Here is a 20,740-nt window from a genome sequence, read left to right as displayed (position 1 = left end):
TTATGCGCTGTGGTCCCCCCCCCCCTCAGCTGGAGCACGCCAGGGTGGCTCAGACGGAGCTTATGCGAGAGTCCTTCAGGCGAAATGAGGAGATGCACGATCTGCTGAGGAGGCAGGAGGAGCTGCAGGAGCAGCTGGTGGAGGAGGCCAAGGTCCGGGAGCAACTGGCCATGGAGCTCCACAGGGCTGAAGGTGAGTGGGGGGTGAGACTGGGGCACTTTGTAGGCTGTGGGAGCGCGGCTGATGGGGCTCTATGGGGTGGGGTGGGGGGCTCTAAGGCCTTTATAACAGCAACGCTACATGCACTCACCTGACCAACTCGCTATCGGACAGCTGGCCGATCTAGGGGGGATGGCCAATTCACCTTTCCCCCATCACAAACAGAAATGCTGTGTCCCTTATCAGGACTATAAAGTTTTACTGTCTCTCATTTTCATCCGGGTGGGGGCAGGAAGGCAGGTTGTAGCTCACACTTGTCAGCATTATACAGCCGGCTTGTTATCTTTCAGGATAAGTGTGTACATGTTTGCATGAAAAGGAAATTAAAAAGTGTGCACACATTTATGAACAAAAAAATATATATATAGACTATTTCTGCCACTTTTTAAACCTGTAGCTTTAAGTCACCGGGGAGCGGTGCTCATCTGCGATTAAGCTCGGATCTTCCTCCCCCCAGTGAATTGCCCTCTTTCAGCCGCTCGGGTTTTGTTGCCGGGGCTGTATGGGTCGTGTGTGTGCGCGTCACTCTCAAATGCCGAGGGGCGGCACCTCGTTCCCCCGGAGAATGGCTGCAGGTGTGGTCGACAAGTTTGCCTGCAGAGAGCCGCCTCATTCCTCACGCCCGGAGCTCTTTGTTCCCCAAATTCAAGAGCATCTCCGCTTCTTTAGTGTTGCCTCATGTAAATAGTCTGAAGTTAAGTACGAATCAAGCTCGGCAGAAGATCGCACTTTCACAAAGGGCTATAGAGACTGAAGTAGGACATTCCATGTAAGATCTGAGGTGTTCCTGGTAGCTTTTAGGTTTTTAACAAGTGACCTACCCTCTCTGAAGGCTTGAATGCTTCCGGCTGCCTGCCTTCTAAGCTGAGGTATTTTGATGAAGGGTTTTGCTCCACCCCAGCCCCCACCTCTGCCGCGTCCAGGGCTGGGGTGATAATTCACTAGGGCAGATGTCCTGACAGGCCTGTACTTGGGTGTGGCGTAATCCTCCACAAATATCATTATGTTTGTGCTGTTTTCGGTTTGTGTTCCGGCTTAAGGTGGATGACGGTGCGTAAACACCATCCTCACATGTGGCAGGGTATCCACCCCGGGGTTTGCTGACATTTAGTGCAGGGAGTGTTGTGTACAAACACTGAATACCCTCAGCTTTCTGATTCCTGTTTGCCGAGCCTTCACACTGGGCTCTGAAACGCCCCCAGTGATATATGAATTGGCCTCCTTGTTAATTCAGAGTTCCGGAGTCGAGCCACGCGTCCGCTGAACGAGCAGGTGCATGGATTCGGCCTGCGGGGGGGGGCAGCGACACCCCCCTCTTCTCTTTGCCCACCGCTCCAGCTAGCGTGGACTCACACCAGCACACCTTTAATGAAAACTGAATGGTGAAGCAGACGCCAGAGAATTAATTGTAATTACGAAACCGCTGCATCGCTGGCTGCATGGCCGTAGCCACATATTGACCTGAATTGGTTGTGTTTATTTCCAAATCCAAGCCGCTCGTTTGCTTGCTTTGTGGAAAACGAGTGTCAGTTTATCGCAGTGAGCCTTTTTTTTTGCTGTTCGACCAGTAGGCCCACTTTGGCCTTTGTAGCGCTGCACAACAGTTTCCTTCATGCGCGGGCGGCGCTGTTGTGTTACGGTTCTCACAGGCCCATCTGGCAGAAGCTGCTCATATGATCTGCAACCTATTTTATGATCCCTCTGCTTGTCTTCAGTTTCTGAAGAATTGGTTCGCGGGGAATTTTGAGGAGTCGAGTTGTTATTCATCTCCCCTTTTCCCAGTTGCGGCTTCCTGTTCAATTGAACATACGTAGGTGGAACCTTACTGGTCCAAGGCCTGCCTTAGCCTGCCCAATGAGAATTTCGGACTGGACGACCATTTGCTTCTGGTGTGGTGCGGGGCGTGTTAGGGCATATCCGAGGAGGTAGAAAGGGGCATTACGAAGATTGAATTCATGTTAGGCGGTTAGGGTTAAGTCATTAGTAGAGATGCTAATGGAAAATATATTGTAGCCGTGGTGATAGTTTAAAAACCCCAGTTAGATCATCTTGTGCTCAGATGATTGTGTAACATCTTTAGGAAGATTTAAAATACTTAATTAATACTTAACATATTTAAGTCCTAAAATATTCATGCATATTGATTCATTGACCACACAAGGTCTCTGCATTTGTGCTTCCTGGTGACCAGTGTAATTTTGATTGGATTAGGTGGCACTGTCTTTCTCAGGATAGTGTCACGTGACTGCAATTTTGGAATAATCCCCCTCCCCGATGTCCAAGTATGATCTCCGCCCCTCCCCTACATAGTAACCTCTGCTTTGGAAGTCTTCGGAATCTGACCAGCAGAGATCGGCAAGGGGGCCGTGTGGGTACAGCAGGTTTGGTACGACCCTCGGTTTTGCGTTCATGGTGTGATGCAGTTTTGGTACAGCAGGGAAAAGAGAATTTGTTTTGAAATTATTATTAAAACTGCAAACACAATTAGTTGTTAAACCAAGACAATGCATCCGTCGACAACCTAAGAAATGCTTATTTTCCCAGTTGAAAAATAATTGTGTAAAATAGAAAAATTATATATAACCTCATAACAGTCATAATGAACTACTACTGAATATAGTCACATATCTGTAGTGATAAAATCCTCTGTATCTTGAAACTATTTTTAAACCCGACGTGATTTTCCTGTTAATAGCGCCTTAAAAGCCACTGGGGCACCAACTTGCAGAGACTCTTTCTGCCTTCCTCAGGTCGTTCACAAATTCGGTTCATGTCATTTCAAAGGAGTTAGCAAGAGTTTGCACGTTGGATATGTTTCAAGCGACCTATCCGAGTTCAGAGTCGGTCATATCAATGACTCTCTCTCTCACGCCAGTGTTGGTGTAATTTATTGGGAAGCCAAAATGTTCCCAAACTACTTATCTAAGTGATGTGGGAGGGTCTTTACCCTAACTGCTTAACATGAATTTAATCTTTGTAATACCCTTTTTACCTCCTCGGATATGGCCTAACAAATGTGGGGCATTTGTCAGGGCTGCGTAATGGACAGTGGCGCAAGATGGCGGTTATTAAGAATCTTGTCATTTCTGTACCTGAAGTGTGTGCCAGACAGGATACAAACCAACTATGTGAACCACTGAAGTATTACCCTGAGGCCAGGGTCTGTCTGCCAGCTCTTGCTGCAATAGCCCAGGCTCAGCATCATTCTGTTCAGTGTCAGTTTCAATGTTAATCTCTCTGTGCTTTGGCTTCTAGCAAGATTTGGCCTGTTGGGTATAATTAGCATCTGACATTCGAAGGATAGAATTGTTTGATTAGTCTAGACTAGTCAAGATCTTTCTTGCTGTCACTTGAGTGAGACCTGCCCTCTCTATTACATAGTGAGACTCTCACAAATGTTCACATTTCAGTGTCCACCTTTTTCAATGCACAACCTGTTTTGTTTTGTGTTTTGTGTTTTGTGTTTTGTTTTGTTTTTTGTTTGTTTTTGTTTTGTGTTTTGTTTTGTTTTTTGTTTATCAGAAAACTGCCAGCATTGTTTTGGTACCTTTTATTTCTGATATATACTGCAGAGAATTATGGGTAATTGTCATCCCCACCACAATATGAGCTGGTGCATGTATGTAGGGCTGCAAAAACGATTTTGGTCATCGATTAATCATGTGATCAAGCAGTCAACTAATAGGGCAGTGTAGAGAATCCTGTATTTAAAGTGACAAAGTAGCATAGAAACTAAGAGCCACTGAACCAGCCAGATTAAGCTTACTATTTATTGTACTTTATACCACAGTAAATGGTATTTTAACAGTTTTTTTGGAGGGTATTTTCAAAAGCAATACATTCCCGCATTTTGAAATCTTTAGAATTTTTTCAGAGTGGAAGGGCAGCTTATTGTGTTTGTGTTGTTGTAAGACATTTGCCCTCTGCTGACCTGGTGTAATTTCAGTGATTCACCAGCCGCAACCATCCGTGTGCACAGAGAAATGCAGTATGAACTGAGGTTAACACTAACATTGCTAGGTGATGATGTCATGCGCAATTTGCACATGCAAAAATGCAACCAGTCGATGACAAAATTCGTTCTCCACTGTTTTTAATAGCGATCACTATCGACATCATCGATCAGTTGTTGCAGCCCTAGATGTTTGCGAGGTAAGAATGAGTAAATGTGACGTTCCCGTTCAGAAGTTCACGTACGGTCGTGTGCGTGCGTTTAGGCCTGATCGACGGCTACACGGACGAGCGTGCAACTTTGGAGACCCGACTGCGGGAGAAGGAGGAGCTGCAGCTGCACCTGGAGCAGGAGCTGCGTGTGACGGGCAGCCGCCTGCGGGAGCTGGAGCAGGAGCGGGAGCAGATGGAGCAGGAGCGGGAGCTGCTGGCCAGGCAGCAGGGGGCCATGCGCGGCGCGGCGGGGCCCCGCGAGCTGTGTACGTACGCCGCCGTTGCCCTGGCAACAGCTCCCACCATCTGAGAAAATCAGTCCTTGTTAAAAGTTCTCTTAAAAGTTACTCGTTTGGTATTATTAGCTTAGTTTGTTTTTATCTCGGTAATAGGCACAAATCCGCAAATATGTATTTTTGACTATATAAACATCATAAGTTGTTTTTGAAGACGGTGTTTTTTTTTTTTTTTACACGTTGGGCTTGTTGATAATATGGCAACCTACGCGAAGAAAGTTTGGCAATTATGGAAATTCTACATTTCAGCCAGTTTCATGTTTCAGGGAGTCTCACAATAAACTCGTAAATAAACCCTAACCCACCAGGCACGGCTACTGGTAAGTTCTCCGAGGAGCTCTTGCAGGATGCAGGACCTGACTTCCACTCTGGCCTGACCTTTCCATCCCCACCAGGCCCCTCCCACCCTCAGGCCGAGTTCGTGACCTGTTGAACCCTCTTTTTTTTTTTGTTGCTTTCCTCACTCTCTCTCCTTCTTGTAATGACAGCATGTTGTGCTCTTTGTCCTCCTAGGCCTAGTTGAAGCTGCAGTTGATGCAGCCCCCGAAGCAGGTGTGTTCACGTAAAGCATGGCCAACCCTATCTGTGCACTTAATGTCTAATCTGATCGATCGCTGGACAACGTGACCCAGAGGAAGCCTAGCTGGAAGCTTGGAGCTTGCTTGCACCGGGCTCAGCTCACCCTCACTGATGGCTGCTTCAGCTTTAATTTAACTACCTTGTACTTGTTATGGCAGTATGTCACAAGGTCATTCAAATCTTTTCATTCTGAGCATGATTCAAAATGGGAGTCGGAAAATCCGTTGCCCTAATTGGCAATCATCTCTCTCCACCTCTCCTGAAAGATTCAAATATAACCCTGAAACTCTTTAGCTCCCCGTCTCAATGCTTTTCAGTTCCTCTCCCGCCTTTCTGATGACTTTTCAAGAAGATGATTGCTCAATTTGGGATAATTCCACCCCCCCCCTTCCCTCTCCCCCCCACCTGAGGCATGGGGCATGGACTATGTGGGCTCGATTTTCATCGCCGTGCTACGACAGTCAGATATTAGGCTGCTGGCTACATAAACAGATTGGGACTTGCAGGGGAAATAGTCGTTGAGTTTCATTTTTACACATAAACATTTAGTGACAGATCATAGGGTATCCGCTGTTTTGAGTGTAACACTCAGCCTCTTTACAGTGGGAGAATAATAACCAGATTCTTTCACTGACACAAGGTTTTTTTTCTTAGTAACATCTCTTCTCGAGTGATACATGAGGGAATACGTTTTGCATAGCTTGTTTTACAAGAAGCCTCCAGTTGAAATTGTCGTTTCGCTTTATTGCCCAAACATATATAAGCAAGCCGATTTCATCCCAGCTCCCCCACTACAAACGTATGCCACTGAATTGGTGACCGTCCCCAAATACACAGACCCACTGGAAACGCATCCATTCTCCAGTGACGGATTATCCCAGTCTGGAGTACCCCCCTGTTCTGTATTTCCCAGCTTGGGCTGTGGGGTACCCTGAAGCTGGATTACCGAAGGGGTTATCGACAGAGGGCTTGATGGATAGACCAGATGATGTAGGGTTTCCAAAATAATGAGCTTACATGTGAAACAGGGGACTCGCTGGAAAATGGCTCACTTGTGTAATCAACCTAATGCCTGCACTCCCCCAATATAGCACATCACATCACGTTAATATGATTGAGCTTTAGCCCAGCTAACAGCTTCACTGGACAGGGCAGTGCCGCTGAGCTTCAGCGACCGCCGTGCCTTTCCCCTGCAGGCCCCTGCGCGATGCGTGTGCGTGAACAGCACGAGAGCGTCGAAGGTCGGGCCCTTCGCATCATCCGCGGCTGTTTCGTGCTCATTCTGTCTCTGCACCTTCTTACCCCTTTGTTTTTTTTGTTTTTACTAATCCTAATGGGTTCTCATCGTGGAATAACAGTGTGGACTGGTGCTATGGTGGTAATAATTGAATGCGGCGGGGGGCTCTAATTGGGATCAGGCCCTGGGAGAGGTATTTGTCCTGTTTGTAACTTGGGATCAGGAAATGAGACGATGATTTGGCTGCTTACTGCCCCGTACTGTTCGTCTATAGAAGCACCACATGCGCAGGCTTTTCACTGTAATTCTCTCTAAAGATAATTCCATATCTTTAGTCATTTTAATCATAAAAACAGCTTATATTCTATTGCTATGATCTTATAGATATAATTTAAAGTAATTAAGTAGTGACTTAAGACTGTGCTTTGTTTGTAATACTTATCAAAGATACGGTCAGTCAGAAACACCAGCGTTTTTAAGCAGCCTGCATCTGCTCTGTTCCGAAATCCCCCCTCAGTTTATAATGCAATAAACAATCCTACGATGGTGACCCCGGCATCCGGAGCAGAATCTAAAGGCCTGTCGACCTCGTCGTAGGTCTGCTGGAGGAGACCGAAAAGCTAATGAAGGAGAAGGTGGAGGTGCAGCTGCAAGCCGAGAAGGACAACAGTGACCTCCAGAAGCAGGTGAAGTGTCTGGAGATGGAGCTGGAGGAGCAGGTGAACAAGGCCATCGAGCTGGAGGAGGCTCACCGGTCCGAGAGCAGCGACCTGAGGCAGCAGATCCAGGCCCTGGAGAAACAGCTGGAAAACAACAGAAAGTTCCTGGATGTAAGAACCACGTTTTTCTCCATGATTTTCCTTCATCCATCCATTAACTTTTTTTTTTTTATGTGACGGGAATGAAATAAATGGCTGTCATTGTACCTTAGTGAAACTTCCCCTGTACGCGTCGCGCTGAAGCCTTAATGAATCAGTGTATTGATACTTGCTCACACCCTCTCTCCGATGAACAGGAACAGGCCGTCGACCGTGAGCACGAGCGAGATGTTTTCCAGCAGGAAATCACCAAGTTAGAAGTGCAGCTGAAGAACAGCATGAAGCAGCAGTCCAGCAATGAGGAGCGAACCCGAGAGGTACAGACCCCCCCTGCCGAGATCACATGACCCGGGACCTTGTGGTCTACGTGGTGACTATATGAGCTGCTCATGTTATGGAATCAGGCATTTTTTTTAAGAGCCTGTGAGACCGGATATAGATTAAACAATCCAGGGTGGAGAGTATGTAATGCAAATAAAGCCTCAAACCAGTCTGACCAGATCTGCTGACCTGGTTCACCATTGTCTGCCTTTGTGGTAGATATTTTAAACTAAACCTTCGATATAGATAATGAACATATCTCAGTTATTTTGGCTGTTTCAGAGATTAGCGTGGGTCATTTCCTTGTTTTGGATGGAGCCGTGCTAAAAATACACTGAGATCCTGATCTTGGGAAACTCCAATATCCCAAGAGCAACGCTTTCAGTATAATTCGGAGGCTCCCAATCCGCTGCCAGATTGTTTCCATTCCAACCCTCGCCGCCCTCAGCCTCCCACATTCATTATTAGCATATTAAGGACCACATAAGCCTGACTGAGGTAGGGTTGAAATGAAAACATTCTGGCAGGACGGCACCAGGAACAGAATTGAGAACCACTGGTGTAATTGAAGTAGTAGCCTTGGCCAACCCTAACAGAACTATTTAGTCTGCTTCTGCCATTAAGTAGAAGTGTTGTGATTAACATATGTGACCCGTCACCAATCGCACTGGTAGAACTGCACCCATAAGACTCATTTCGTGGTGATGGGTCACATATTTGTTTCTACTGTACGCACTCTAGCTACCCAGCTGCTCGCACCGTCTCACCCTGTGCTCTCACAGCCTTAATGAGATGCGCGCTGTGTTATGTCATGCGGCAGGTGGATCAGCTGACCATCCAGCTGAAGGAGAAATCTGATTGGTGCAGCGAGCTCCTGCTGGGCTCTGAGCAGCTGCAGAGGGACATTCAGGAACGGAACGAGGAGATCGAGAAGCTGGAGGGGCGCGTGCGGGAGCTGGAGCAGGCTCTGCTCACTAGCGCAGAGTCGCCGCGGAAGGTGGGCCGCCGCTGTCCACGCAGTCTGCCAACCCCCCTCCCCCCCCCCCCCCAAGCACGTTATACGCAGACGCCGCGCGACATGAATGTTAACGACCCTTTCTGCGGCAGAGCCTCCCGAGTAGAGATGCGAGAGCGCGGTGCCCGCGGCTGGTGTGACCTTCGTCGTTCTCCTGGTAATGGTTTTGGTCATGTGATGTCATTCAGGGGGAGGACCAGAGGCAGACGGTCCTCATGCAGAAGACTGATGACTCAAGCCTGGAGGCCCTGCTGCAGACAGAAAGGGAGGCTTTAGACAGAAAGGAGAAGGAGGTACCACATTTTCCACACTGATATCTCATATGGAAGGGATTTTCATCCAGTTCCGGGATAATCTTATATATTTTTTCCAAACGTAGCTTCTCACTTGTTATTTTTATTGCTGTCATGTTATTAAAGTACTATTCACACGTCAGCAGCATTTAGCCACTTGTTCTGTACTGTGGAAGACACAGCTGGCAGGTGAGGTCATTTGTCCTGATATCTGAATCTGAACCCCTTCTAGATCAGTAACCTGGAGGAGCAGCTAGAGCAGTTCAGGGAGGAGCTGGAGAACAAGAGCGAGGAGGTCCAGCAGCTTCAAATGCAACTGGAGATCCAGAGGAAGGAGCTGAACACCCAGCAGGAGGACCTGGAGCACAAGAGTGGCCTGCTTAAGGTAAAGGTTCCCCTCCCCCAGCTCCACTCTGCCACAGGGTCTCCTTCACGGTGACCTGGATGCTCGATTCTCATCGGTGCTCAGCCTCCATCTCCAGCGTGGTCGTGAATAAAGGTCTTTGCAGCCAGTGTCATGCACTGTGTGCTCCTTTGGGTGGCTGTATTCGAGGTCCACTGGGAATTAAGATGTTTCTGTTGAGGACCAATGTATTATGATCTCCAACTTCTCTAAGGTCTTGGAAGAGAAGGACAGGCAGATAGCCCTTCTAAATCAGCAGCTCTCTATGCTTCAGAAAATGGAAACTGCACCAGATAACAAGGTAACATCATGCAAATATATGTGTGTAAACATCAACCCCTTGGTTGGTCTGTTGACGCATATATATTTTTCAGTGACGGTGAATGTAAATGTTTGTTGGCCAGTCAAGTGAGCTCCATCCTTGAATATGCTCTTTCAAGTTTGAAGTTAAATCTGACCTTTTTGTTTTAAGCAAACTAAATACCAGGAAACACGAAGCTCACTTGTACTAGCCATGGCCATGAAATCGGCAAGAACGAAGGTCTTGATATTAATTATGATATTCGATGTCTGTTATAGATGATCGAAGAGAAGAATGAATTATTGAGAGAGCTGGAGACGCAGGTTGAGTGTTTGAAGAGTGAACAGGAGCGCCTGAGAAGGAACAATGAACTCGAGGTCGATCAACTCAATGACGTTATTGAGAAGCTGCAGCAGGAGCTTTCGAAGATTGAGCACAAAAGCTCTGAGGAATATCTCCCGGACGCAGAAGACCTGAGCGGTGCCTCCAGGGAAGAAGTCAGTCTGAGCAAGGAAGAGTTTGATGAGATGAAGCAGAAAATAGACGAGACTACTCAGGAACTGAACACGCTGAAGGCTAATCACAACTCGCTGCTGGAGAAATGCAGAGGTCTAGAAGAAGAGAAGCTGGATGTATTGAGCGCCAAGGAGAACGAAAGGTCACATGTGGAGGAGCTGGAGGAGGCGTTGCAAGAGAAGACCGCTGCGGCTGTCGTCATGCAGGCGCAGATTCAGGCCTTGGAGCAGAGCGCGAGCTCCAAAGTTGCCGATCTGACGAAACGGGTGGAGGAGCTGGAAGCCTGTGTGGAGGAGAAAGATTCTGAACTTACTGACTGTAGGTTGCGAGTGGAACAGGCCCAGGCTGAGGCTGTCGCACTTCAGCTCAAGATCTCCATTCTGGAAGACAAACTCAGGGACAAGATGGCCAGTCTGCTGGTGAGCCAGGCCCAGCTAAGTGCTGTGCAGCTGCAGTCAGAAGAGGCACAAACCAAAGAGCTGTGTGGTCAGACTTCTGAAGCAGAGAGTCTTCTGGAGTTTTGCCCATGTGAGGCAAGGGAGGAAGCCTTTGAAGGCCCGTCTTCAATCCCAGAAACCCCTGAAGAGGTCAGAGAAGCCAGACGGACACCGGTAGCGAAAGTGGTACATCTTGTGGAGAAGCTGAAGGACCTTGAAGATGGCTTGCGTGAGATTCTGAAGGATCAGGAGCTACAGAAGCACCTCCTGTCCAGTTCAGAGGAGGAGGTGGTGGAGTATGAGAAAAGACTGGCAGTAATAATGAGCCTCCTCAACCGGATGACCGCAAAATCCATTCACCGAAAATCACCACCACTAAGCACAGTACGTGCATCGCATTCCTACTAATACAGCACATTCACGGTCATGCTACTTTGCTGGAGGTTTTTCTTCTGGGTCACTAATAATACATTATTGTAGTTTGCACCGTCTTGTGCTCCGGTGAACTATTCCAACTGTGTATAAGGCCTCTTGCAGTTTCTCCATTATGATCACCATCGAGCGTTCCTGTTTCAGGAATCCAGCAGTCTCAAAGAGGAGGACCCCGCCACCGACTCGGGGCTGCTACTGGAGATGCGGGAGGTCCGACAGGAAGCTGCTGCCGTCAGAGAAGAACTGAGAACTTACAGGGAGCAGAGCGAGAGGCTGGAGAAGGAGCTGCAGGTACGTCACAAGATGTGTGGCACATGAAGGGAAGGGCAGAGGCCACCGCAATTATAAGGGAAAAAATGCCGACCTACTGGTACAACCGGCATCTTGAGTATGTTTTTAAAGGACTAGATCACCAGTCCTCCGGTTTCCCATGGTGCCGAGAGGCGAGTCTTAAACTTTCAATATGCAAAATAAAAGAATGCAAAAACCTGCCCTCTGTGTGGCATCTGTTAAAGCAATTAATTCATTGTGTAATCAGTACATTGCTCACTGTTTTGGTTGTTTTGGTGTCTGATTCTAAGTCTTAATCTTAATATATTCATGAGTCCATTAGCAATGCTAAAGCATTTTATGTCTAAGTATGAAACTGATGTTCTGAATCATGTGTTTTAGGTTAAAGAATTAACTATATCTCAGCTGCAAGAGGACCTTCAAAAGGTGAGAGACAAGCATCCCATTGTAACTTTCCCACTGAGGTTTTGGTAGTCAAATCATAGTGATATTTAGCAAACCCAATGATCTGTTAAGTATATGTACATCTCGTGACACTCGCTGCTCTCTGTCGCCCCTCTCTGGCACAGACGTGCGATAGCGTGTCGAAGGAGACAGAACTGCTCCAGGAGCTGCACGAGGTTCGCCGGGAAGCTGCTGTCACCAAAGAGGAGCTGAGCGCCTACAGAGAGCGGAGTGAGCAGCTGCAGAAGGAGATGGAGGTACCCCTCGCCTTCCGATAACGCTCCCTGTAGTAAACACTCCACTAGAGGGCAGCAAATCAGTTTTTGCCTATGCGGTTTATCTATATATCAGATTCTGTAATATCTTAAAATAGTGATTGCTTGAAATCTTTATTTCTTTAGGAGAGGGAGATGGCTATTGCTGACCTCAAAGAGGATCTCCAGAGGGTAAATGGCTTCACCAGTTTCTATTTCTGCTCAAACACTTGGTGTATAAAGCATCAGGATGGTGTTGTAATATTGCAGTGCACCACCATTTGCCCTCAGGTCAGACTCGGTTTGTCAGCAGCAGCAAGGTGTCGAATGCGCTCCTACATGGTGACTCTAGTGCCCCTAGTGGTTGTGTTGAGCTGGCAGTGACCACTCTCTCAGGCCTTAAGTCATTCATTACCCTGTCTCCTCCCCCATTATACAGGAATTGCATATCCATCCATCCATCTTTCATCCATCCATTTCACCAACTGGGGGGTGGGAGCAAATTTCAAAGGGGGATCCAAACGCAGTCTTGCTCTGCGTATCTGATTGGTAGCCGCGGTTTCTGGAGGTGGTTCTGAACCCGTTATTCAAGTACGCGGCTTTGTGCCTGTTGAGGAGCTGGGAGACCCAGTCACAGAGCAGACGGACGCACACGATTACACACTAAGGGCAGGACAGCGATGTCCGTTGGCTTCAGTGCATGTTTTTGGGAAGAAATTAATTGGCAGTTATAGCCGTTCCCTGAATGCACCTGGTCTGAGAATTTAAAGGAAAGCGTGGCTGCTTTGTTCATGGTGTGCATCTCCAAAATCGGATACGAGTTGAGAATTTCTTATTAGCCTTTCCAGTGCCTTAGTGAAGTTTTTTCATTTTTTTCTAACTTTCATTCAGGTGTCTGATATAGAGAGAAAGGAGGCCTCCGCTGCCGAGTCAGAGCTTCTGAAGGAGCTGCAGGAGGTCCGAGAGGAAGCCGCAGCCACCAAGGAGGAGCTGAACAGCTACCGGGAGAGGAGTGACAAACTGAAAGAGGAACTTCAGCTCCGAGACGCCTCCCTGGCCAAGCTTCAACAGGAGCTCCAGCAAGTGGGGGCCGCCTTGGCCAGGACCCAGGAGGATCCGTCTTCCCAAAAGGAGGAGAAAGGGGGGAAACTCAAAGCCGTAGAGGAGACCCAAGCTTCCTCCCCCGAAGAGTTGCCATCCCCCGTGAGGAAGAACTCCATGTGCCAGACTGACAGGCCTTCCATCTCAAGCGGCGGCTCCCAGACGGAGCGGCTGGTGTTTATGGATGCGGGGGCCCAGGCGGATCTGGCCGTGCCAGGGCCCGACGCTTCGGAGGAGATCGCGGAGGTCATCGGCGAGTACGATGAGCGGATCGGGCAGATGCAGGAGCTGCACGCGGCCGAGATCATGGACATGGAAGCCAGGCACATCTCTGAGAGTGAAGCACTGAAGGGCGAAGCCCAGCTGCTGCAGCAGGAGTGCCAGACTCTGAAGATCGTCATCGAGAAGCTGAGGACTGCCGAGGTCAGCTGCCCCATGGGCTTCCCATGTTTTTTGGCCTATTTCTGACTGTCAGCTCATTAGAATCTTACCTTACCCTCTTTATTGCTCTCTCTAAGTCTGTCTCATCTCGGCCAGAGCAGCCCGTCCTCTCACGCAGCAGAGATGAATACACCAGCGGTAAGCAGCCCTTTCAAATGTGAACTGGCCAGAGTTGGGTAATTCAGGTCCAGAGAATACAAATCCAGACCAAGATTTTGTTTGAACCTCCCAGTTGAACATAAAAAGTCAGTGTCAGAGTACTGAACTGGTTGGTTGAAAGAAAGCCTTGGTCTGGATTTTTGCTCTCTGGACCAGAACTATCCACCACTGGGTAGCATCGATGCAAGAATGAATGTGCCCATTGTAAATTGTCTCTGTTGGAGTGCTCTAGTATTTATCCCCTGCGTGGGAATTGTGCACACCTTCTGCCCACAGAAAGCGGCTCGGACTGGAGCCAGCACACTTGTGACGTCTCGAGCCTTAACCAGGAGTTCAGAAGCACTCCAGAAGGGGGCAGGAGGGACAACGAGACTGGACAGGGTTCCATTGACGTCTTGCCTGACAGGATTAAGGTGCGGCGCAAACTTTACTCGTCCTCCATTCAGGTTATTAATCACTTGTCAAGGTAATGTTGCAGTTAGTGTCATTGCTTATGAAATATGGCATCGTGTGGGGATCAGATTTCAAGGAGGCCCAAGGAACACAAACTGTCTTGTGCTGTTGTTTTATTGGATAGTATAGAACCAATCAACCTACAGAAGTGTTTGCAGTGGACCTGCTGCCCTGTGGGTGGAATCGGGTGTGTGCTGGAGTTTTAAAAATAAGGCAGTGTGGGTGACTCAGACAGACAATGTCTCACCCAGCAGGTTAGGTTCTCTACCTCGGCCCGGTAGGTTGTGGGTTCAGATCCTGTGACTTGCAGATTTAACAGATGCTGCAGTTTTTTAACTATTTTGCTGCCATCCACTCGGATTGGGGAACACTGATGTGCTCGCGCTGCTTGTGTATCACATGCTGCTGTCTTCTGGTGAACTTGTGACCTTATGTTTTCCAGAGCCTACTGAGAGAGGTCCACCAGGAGGGCATGCAGGTGCTGTCCCTGTCCGAGCTGCCCCTGCTGGAGGGGGAGCAGCCGGCCACCCCGCCGAGGCCTCAAGGATGGCTGAGGGAGCGAGAGGCCCTGCTGGCATCCATCGATTCCCTGAAGGCCCTCATTTCCAGGATGCAGACCTCCAGAGAAGAACAGGTAAGCAGTCAATGTCGCTGGAGAAAGGTCATGTCGGCTAGCGTTCATGGTGAAGCATCCACAGATGTTGATAGACAGTGCATCAGTAAGGTTAGATTGTGCTTCAATTTGACACTTCCTTGACTAGTTTTGACCATGATATCCCACCTGAATTTAAGCAATTACTGATAAGTTTGACTGTGTTTGGGAGCTCTGGTTTTTCATATGCACTGTGTGTGTGTGTGTGTGTGTGTGTGTGTGTGTGTGTGTGTGTGTGTGTGTGTGTGTATTACACTGTGGGCACCAAATGCCCCCACAATGTGATAAGTCACTGCCAAAACAATGGAGGATGAACAAGTTGATTTGTTAGTTATTTATTAGTTATTGAGTAGCACAGTAATTTCATCTAGTCAATTTTTGCTCTTCTCATTTTCTCTTCCAAATTAGTGGCAATTCTTGTGGTTAACCAGTCAGCAAGCTATTGCTGGAGCGCCTCTGCAGTAGTTCGTAATTGAACGAAAAGTACCTAGTCTGAAGTAGGTCCTCAAAAAGCTCTGGAATCATCTACGTGGAACTACAGTTGGTTCTGCTGGTGTGAAAGCACCTAAAGAAATGAATGGATGGTCGACCACAAAGTCATGAATGCAAATGTATATGTGTCCCATCTGGTCAGCCTGGAGAAGGTGCCACGGACTGGCGGTCGGAGCTCCTGAGGGCAGTGCAGCAGGTGTTGGTGAGCGAGCGCGGTGTGCTCAAGAGCGCCCTCTATGCACGACTGGAGCAGTTGGACACCAGTGACATGGTCGTTCACCTCAACCAGCTGGAGCGGCGCCTATCGGAGCAGGTGAGGCAGCCTCAGGATCCTCAGGACATGTCAGCGGGGCCAAGGACATGAAAAATCTCCACAGGACACTTTGAATTTGCGAGACTTTGAGAACCTTGTTCGGTCAGATTAGTCAGCTCGTTAACTGTTTGTGTTGTGGCAGGAGGCCCAGCACAGGGAGGCGTTGGAGATCCTGGGTGGTGCGGAGAGACGTAGCCTGCTAATGGAGGTCCAGCATCTCCGTGCCCAGATGCAGATGGTCCAACAGGAGCCTGGCCAGATGAAGATCTCCGTACTGCGGCCTGCTCAGAGTCCCAGTCCAGGTAGACATGCACACATGTGCTCCGTACAGTTACTGCTGGTTTTAAAATGGTCAAGGTATGGTGTATGGGTGAGAAAATCCTTATTCAGCAGTAGGAGTTTATGTGGGCCCTCACCAACCACCAGAATGCATGCATAACTGATGCTTCCCACAAAGTATTTATTTTTCTGGCTGGATGCCTTACTGGAGCAGTTCAGGTTGATTGTCATTATCTTAGGCATGTTGGGATTTGAACTGGCAACCTTCTGGTTGTGTTCTTAACCTCTGAGCCAGATTGCTTCTGTTACTGGCTGTATCACTGGAAGAACTTGTGAATGACACACCTGTACATGTTTAGGTGAACGGGACAGACAAGAAGGCCAAGGGACCCCAAGTAGCGCCGGTGCATCTCAGGACCTCCGTGGGCTCCCCGCAGAGAGGATGGTGCTGGACGAACTGAAGGGCGAGCTGGCCCAGACCAAGCTGGAGCTGGAAACCACCTTGAAGGCACAGCACAAGTACCTGAAGGCGCTGGAGTCCCTCAGGTATGCTACCTCGCGGTGATGTGGTCCTGGCTGGGCGCCATAGAAGGGAACAACTGAAAGAGCCTTCCATCTCTCCTGGCGCAGGAGCGAAGTCGCAGAGAAGGTGGCCGAGGTGGACAGGTTGACCGAGGCTCTGGCAAGTGAGCAGAGGAGGTCGAGGGAGCTTCAGTGGGCGTTTGAGAAAGAGAAGTGCAAGCGGGACAAATACGAGAAGGAGGAGCAGGAGGAGCTGGAGGTGAGGCGTCGGATCGGGGAGATGAAAAACAGCCCATGGCTCTCAGTAAATGTTGTGGCCGTTTTGGCTGATCGGCTCCGTGCTGCTGTATGTAGGACCTGAGGCTCGCTCTGGAGGAGCAGCAGAGCCGGGCAGTCCAGCTGAGCGAGAGCCTGGACCAGCAGCAGGGGCTGACGGCCCAGCTCCAGCGGGAAGTGGAGACCGGCCGGGCCCAGCTGTCCCGCGTGCAGAGCCGTGCGTCCGAGCTCCGGGTGCAGCTGGAGTCGGCCCGGGCCCGGGCCCTGGAGCTCGCTGGCGCCCTCGAGCGGGAACGGGAAACACGGCAGCAGCACGGTGCAGGGGATCCCGAGGCTGAGGAGGGGGCCCAATCCACTGGGGCCCTCCTGGAGGCGCTGCGGGCGCAGCTGGACGAGAAGCATGGCCGGCTGGTGCGCCTCGTGGAGGAGGTGGAGAGGTACAAGCTGGAGGCGTCGCAGGCCGAGTTGCAGCGGGAGGAGGATGAGCGGGCGAACAGGATCAACACTCAGCAGGAGCAGGAGGCCCAGCTGAAGGTCCTGCAGGCCAAGGTGAAGGAGCTGCAGAGGCTGGTCCTGCAGCTGCAGCAGGAGAAAAACCGTCTGGAGAACAAGGTGGAGGAGCTGCAGGCTTCTGCACGGTCTGCGGAGGCTGGAGACCCCACAGGGACACTGGTAAGTCATAATCCCTTTATCCAGGGATAGAACGTCACTTTTTCAGACATTTTCAGGAACGTGTGTGTGTGTGTGTGTGTGTGTGTGTGTGTGTGTGTGTGTGTGTGTGTGAACGCCCCTCCTGAATCTTAGACAGACCAGGCAGTTGGCCCAACCAGGTCATCATCGTGGGCCTTTTGGAGTCTGGTTCGTGGTCTAAAACCACATATTTTCCCCCTCCTCTACAGCAGGAGGACCCGTGGAAAGGGGAGAGCCAGCCCAGCGACAGGACCAGGGACTGGGTGCTCAGGCAGAAGGTGTCGGACGTGCTGACGGCGGATTCTGGCACTGGCTCTCCAGAGGCTCCAGCAGGGGGCGCCACTCCTGCAGAATCCCAGCATGTGGCCGCTATTGTGAACAGACTGCAGCTCATCGCCACCAAGATCAGGAGCATGGTGAACAGGTGCGTGGGCAAGGAAGCTCTGGAGTGGTAACATCACTGCCAAAATATATCTGGGCTAAGAATAACTGTCAGTAACCAAAAGTCCATTTGTTTATAAGTAATGTCACTTATTAACATTTAATTGCTTTTTATTGACTCTCTTGTAATGCCCCAAATTAGATTAGCATTATTGATTTCATGGTCATCTATCATTATACCGCTGCTAACTGTGGTGGGTATAGAGCCACCTAGTGGTACAGTGGGTACACTGCACCGGGGTTGACAGAGCTGTTTCCTCCCAGGATGCCTGTCGACGAGGTGGACAGCAAGGCACTAGCGTGGCTCCAGGGAAGCGTCCAGAATGTGATCTCGCTGGTGCAGCAACTACCTGCCATTCCTCCTGTCCCAGAGGTGAGCATTCTCAAGGTCCTTTGAAGAAGGTAGGGGAATTTATTCACCTGTAGGACCGCAGGTGGCAGGGTGGTTAAAGACTAGTTTATAATGGGAGGAATTGAATGGGATGAAACTACAGATTTTCATACAGATGATGGTTGTACTGATTGATGATGATGATGGTAAGTCAGCCTGTAGAGTGTGTGTCTCGGATCATGAATGTCCCATCCTCCCATCGAGAGCAGAGCGTGATGGCCAGTGGTCCGTCCAGCTCGCTGACAGAGCGCCTCCTGAGGCAGAACGCTGAGCTCACCGGCTTCGTCAGCCGGCTCACCGAGGAGAAGAACGACCTCCGGAACTCCCTGTTGCGTCTGGAGGAGGAGCAGAGGGAGCACCGACAGAGATGCCTGGGCACGGGGGAGCAGGTGTGGGCGTCGCTCGCGTGAATCCAACGTTAAACGCGATGGAGCTGTCGGCTCTGTGTGAAACCAGCCCCTCTCCCTCAGACTTCCCGGAGAGCTGTGGACGACCAGGCCGCCCTGAGCGCGCTGCTCTCTTCAGAGCGTGAGGCGTGGGCTCGGGAGAGGAGCCGGCTGCAGAAATCCCTGCGGCAGGCAGAGGCGGAGGTGTCCCGGCTGAAGGCCGAAATCCGCACCGATTCCCTCCGAGACGTGGCAGGCCCCGAGGCCGACACCGCCGCCCTAAAGGTCCTCGCGGCATTACACTCTGACACGTTTCATTCAGCACACTGGGACTCTTACTAACCACAGTATTTAACTACTTTATTGGCTGCTGCTTTACTGTGGTAAACTATGCTACAGAAGGCAGTGCTGGTGACGTTTCATTGCTGAGTAACTGTGACATACGGAAATGATATAAGAAGCACAACTTTTTTTATTTTTGATTGCCAAAATCTCACATCCTTTTGAATATCTGAGGGTTTACCGGCTCCTCATTTTACTCTTATTTTCTTCCTCAGAGGATCTACGGAAAGTACCTCCGTGCCGAGAGTTTCCGGAAGGCTCTGATCTATCAGAAGAAATATTTGCTGCTGTTGCTGGGGGGCTTCCAGGAGTGTGAGGAGGCCACTCTGTCCCTGATTGCGCGGATGGGGGGGCGGCCACCACACTCTGGCCTGGAGGCCATATCCCAGCGTCGGAGGGGCTTCACCCGCTTCCGGTCCGCTGTGCGCGTCTCCATCGCGCTAACCAGGTAACCAGACTTCAAGTAGGGCTCGCTTCTAAACGGCCGGCATGCCGGCTTCGCAGATCCTCAGGCAGCTTCTCATCTGTGCTCTCGCAGAATGAGGTTCCTGGTGAGAAGATGGCAGAGAGCCACTGGGTCGGGGTCCAGCTCTTCGTCCAGCGTCAACAGGAACGGCTTAGCTCAGATTGCAGGTATAGCAGCTGGAAATCGCATAAATCCGAGGCAGAGAGAGGTTTCTCTGTCTGGGAGAGGGTAACCGAGTACTGCTGTCCTCTCTTAGGAAACGAGGTGAGAATCGACTCCCCTTTCCTCCATGCCGGAGGGCTTGAAGTCTGCGGAGAGCGCAGGGGAACCAGCCGCGGACGCACCGGACCAGAGTCTCCCAGGTCAGGGCCCCCCATGGGCTGCAGAGATTAGCCATCTGCTCCCCCCAAAAGAGGACGAAGGCCTTCACCCCCTCCCACCCCGGTTATCTGCACATCTAGGTTCCACACTGTGACCGATGCCGGCACCCTGGCCTGCTCCCACCTGCAGAACTATGACCCGGACAGGGCGCTGACTGACTACATCTCTCGCCTGGAGGCGCTGCAGAGGAGACTGGGCAGCGTGCAGTCCGGTAGGCACGATGGTGGAGAGCGCGACATCACCCCTGCCCGCGCTCATCCATGCACACCAGACACATTCATTATACTGTGTGTTGTCATACCGTCAGCCCAACGGTTACTGGCACCATCAATGATGATTATCAGTATTGATTGTATAAAACATAAGACTGAATATATTAAACGACTCAAATGCCTTGCACAAGGATTCCGTGGAGCTGTGTACTGTATTACACAATTGTGGTTTTATTTATTGGCACCCCCACATTATATATCAGGTGAAGCCCCCCCTCCCCGGAGAAGGTATTCCTGTAAAGTATGACAGGTGTGGAGCACCATTTTAGAGTTGCCTTGGGCTTCTCCTCAGTTCAGGATTTGGTTTGGAGTACTCTATTATAACCTATGTGGTCTGTCCGCCTCTCAGTCTATCAGTCCACAGATTCTTGTTGGGTTTTCCCGCATGCCGATGGATGGCAGTATTTTTTATACATGCAGAATCTCATATTTATACACCACGGGCACAGGAACGGGTGAAAGGCAGAGCAGCACAGATCCTGTAGACTGAGACTGTGAAAAGCACAGAATTTCACGATAGACCTCTTCCTCAGGGACCCCCAGATTGTCCACATTTTTGCTCCCTCCCAACTCCCTGCACGTGGACCCTCTGGGGGGGACCTTGAAGACCAAATTAGAGAAAATAAATGTACCACTCAAAAGAGTTTGTGCTTGAAATATAGG

General features: G+C 49.9%; 1 protein-coding gene across 4 annotated transcripts in view; it reads left to right on the top strand.

The window, feature by feature from the left end:
• Positions 1-20,740, top strand: part of akap9 (A kinase (PRKA) anchor protein 9) — a 52,269-nt gene that overhangs the window by 30,666 nt on the left and 863 nt on the right. For 2 of the 4 annotated variants that reach the window (XM_048992533.1, XM_048992531.1), the window contains 31 exons: positions 30-192; positions 4,437-4,649; positions 5,193-5,231; positions 7,093-7,325; positions 7,511-7,630; positions 8,455-8,631; positions 8,838-8,942; positions 9,175-9,327; positions 9,560-9,646; positions 9,925-10,983; positions 11,176-11,322; positions 11,704-11,748; positions 11,892-12,023; positions 12,168-12,212; positions 12,912-13,544; positions 13,640-13,700; positions 13,998-14,134; positions 14,617-14,808; positions 15,461-15,631; positions 15,774-15,933; positions 16,270-16,456; positions 16,541-16,691; positions 16,787-17,380; positions 17,608-17,822; positions 18,104-18,212; positions 18,440-18,619; positions 18,701-18,901; positions 19,174-19,406; positions 19,497-19,591; positions 19,681-19,786; positions 19,886-20,016. In XM_048992533.1, the coding sequence (XP_048848490.1) occupies positions 30-192; positions 4,437-4,649; positions 5,193-5,231; positions 7,093-7,325; positions 7,511-7,630; positions 8,455-8,631; positions 8,838-8,942; positions 9,175-9,327; positions 9,560-9,646; positions 9,925-10,983; positions 11,176-11,322; positions 11,704-11,748; positions 11,892-12,023; positions 12,168-12,212; positions 12,912-13,544; positions 13,640-13,700; positions 13,998-14,134; positions 14,617-14,808; positions 15,461-15,631; positions 15,774-15,933; positions 16,270-16,456; positions 16,541-16,691; positions 16,787-17,380; positions 17,608-17,822; positions 18,104-18,212; positions 18,440-18,619; positions 18,701-18,901; positions 19,174-19,406; positions 19,497-19,591; positions 19,681-19,786; positions 19,886-20,016 (6,274 nt within the window). The remainder of the gene's footprint in view (positions 1-29; positions 193-4,436; positions 4,650-5,192; positions 5,232-7,092; positions 7,326-7,510; positions 7,631-8,454; positions 8,632-8,837; positions 8,943-9,174; positions 9,328-9,559; positions 9,647-9,924; positions 10,984-11,175; positions 11,323-11,703; positions 11,749-11,891; positions 12,024-12,167; positions 12,213-12,911; positions 13,545-13,639; positions 13,701-13,997; positions 14,135-14,616; positions 14,809-15,460; positions 15,632-15,773; positions 15,934-16,269; positions 16,457-16,540; positions 16,692-16,786; positions 17,381-17,607; positions 17,823-18,103; positions 18,213-18,439; positions 18,620-18,700; positions 18,902-19,173; positions 19,407-19,496; positions 19,592-19,680; positions 19,787-19,885; positions 20,017-20,740) is intronic. The other 2 variants (XM_048992532.1, XM_048992535.1) reach the window with 2 other exon arrangements.

The sequence above is a fragment of the Brienomyrus brachyistius genome, chromosome 23 (assembly GCF_023856365.1).
Source record: "Brienomyrus brachyistius isolate T26 chromosome 23, BBRACH_0.4, whole genome shotgun sequence".
In the NCBI taxonomy this organism is placed as follows: domain Eukaryota; kingdom Metazoa; phylum Chordata; class Actinopteri; order Osteoglossiformes; family Mormyridae; genus Brienomyrus; species Brienomyrus brachyistius.
This window is presented reverse-complemented; position numbering and strand designations above follow the sequence as displayed.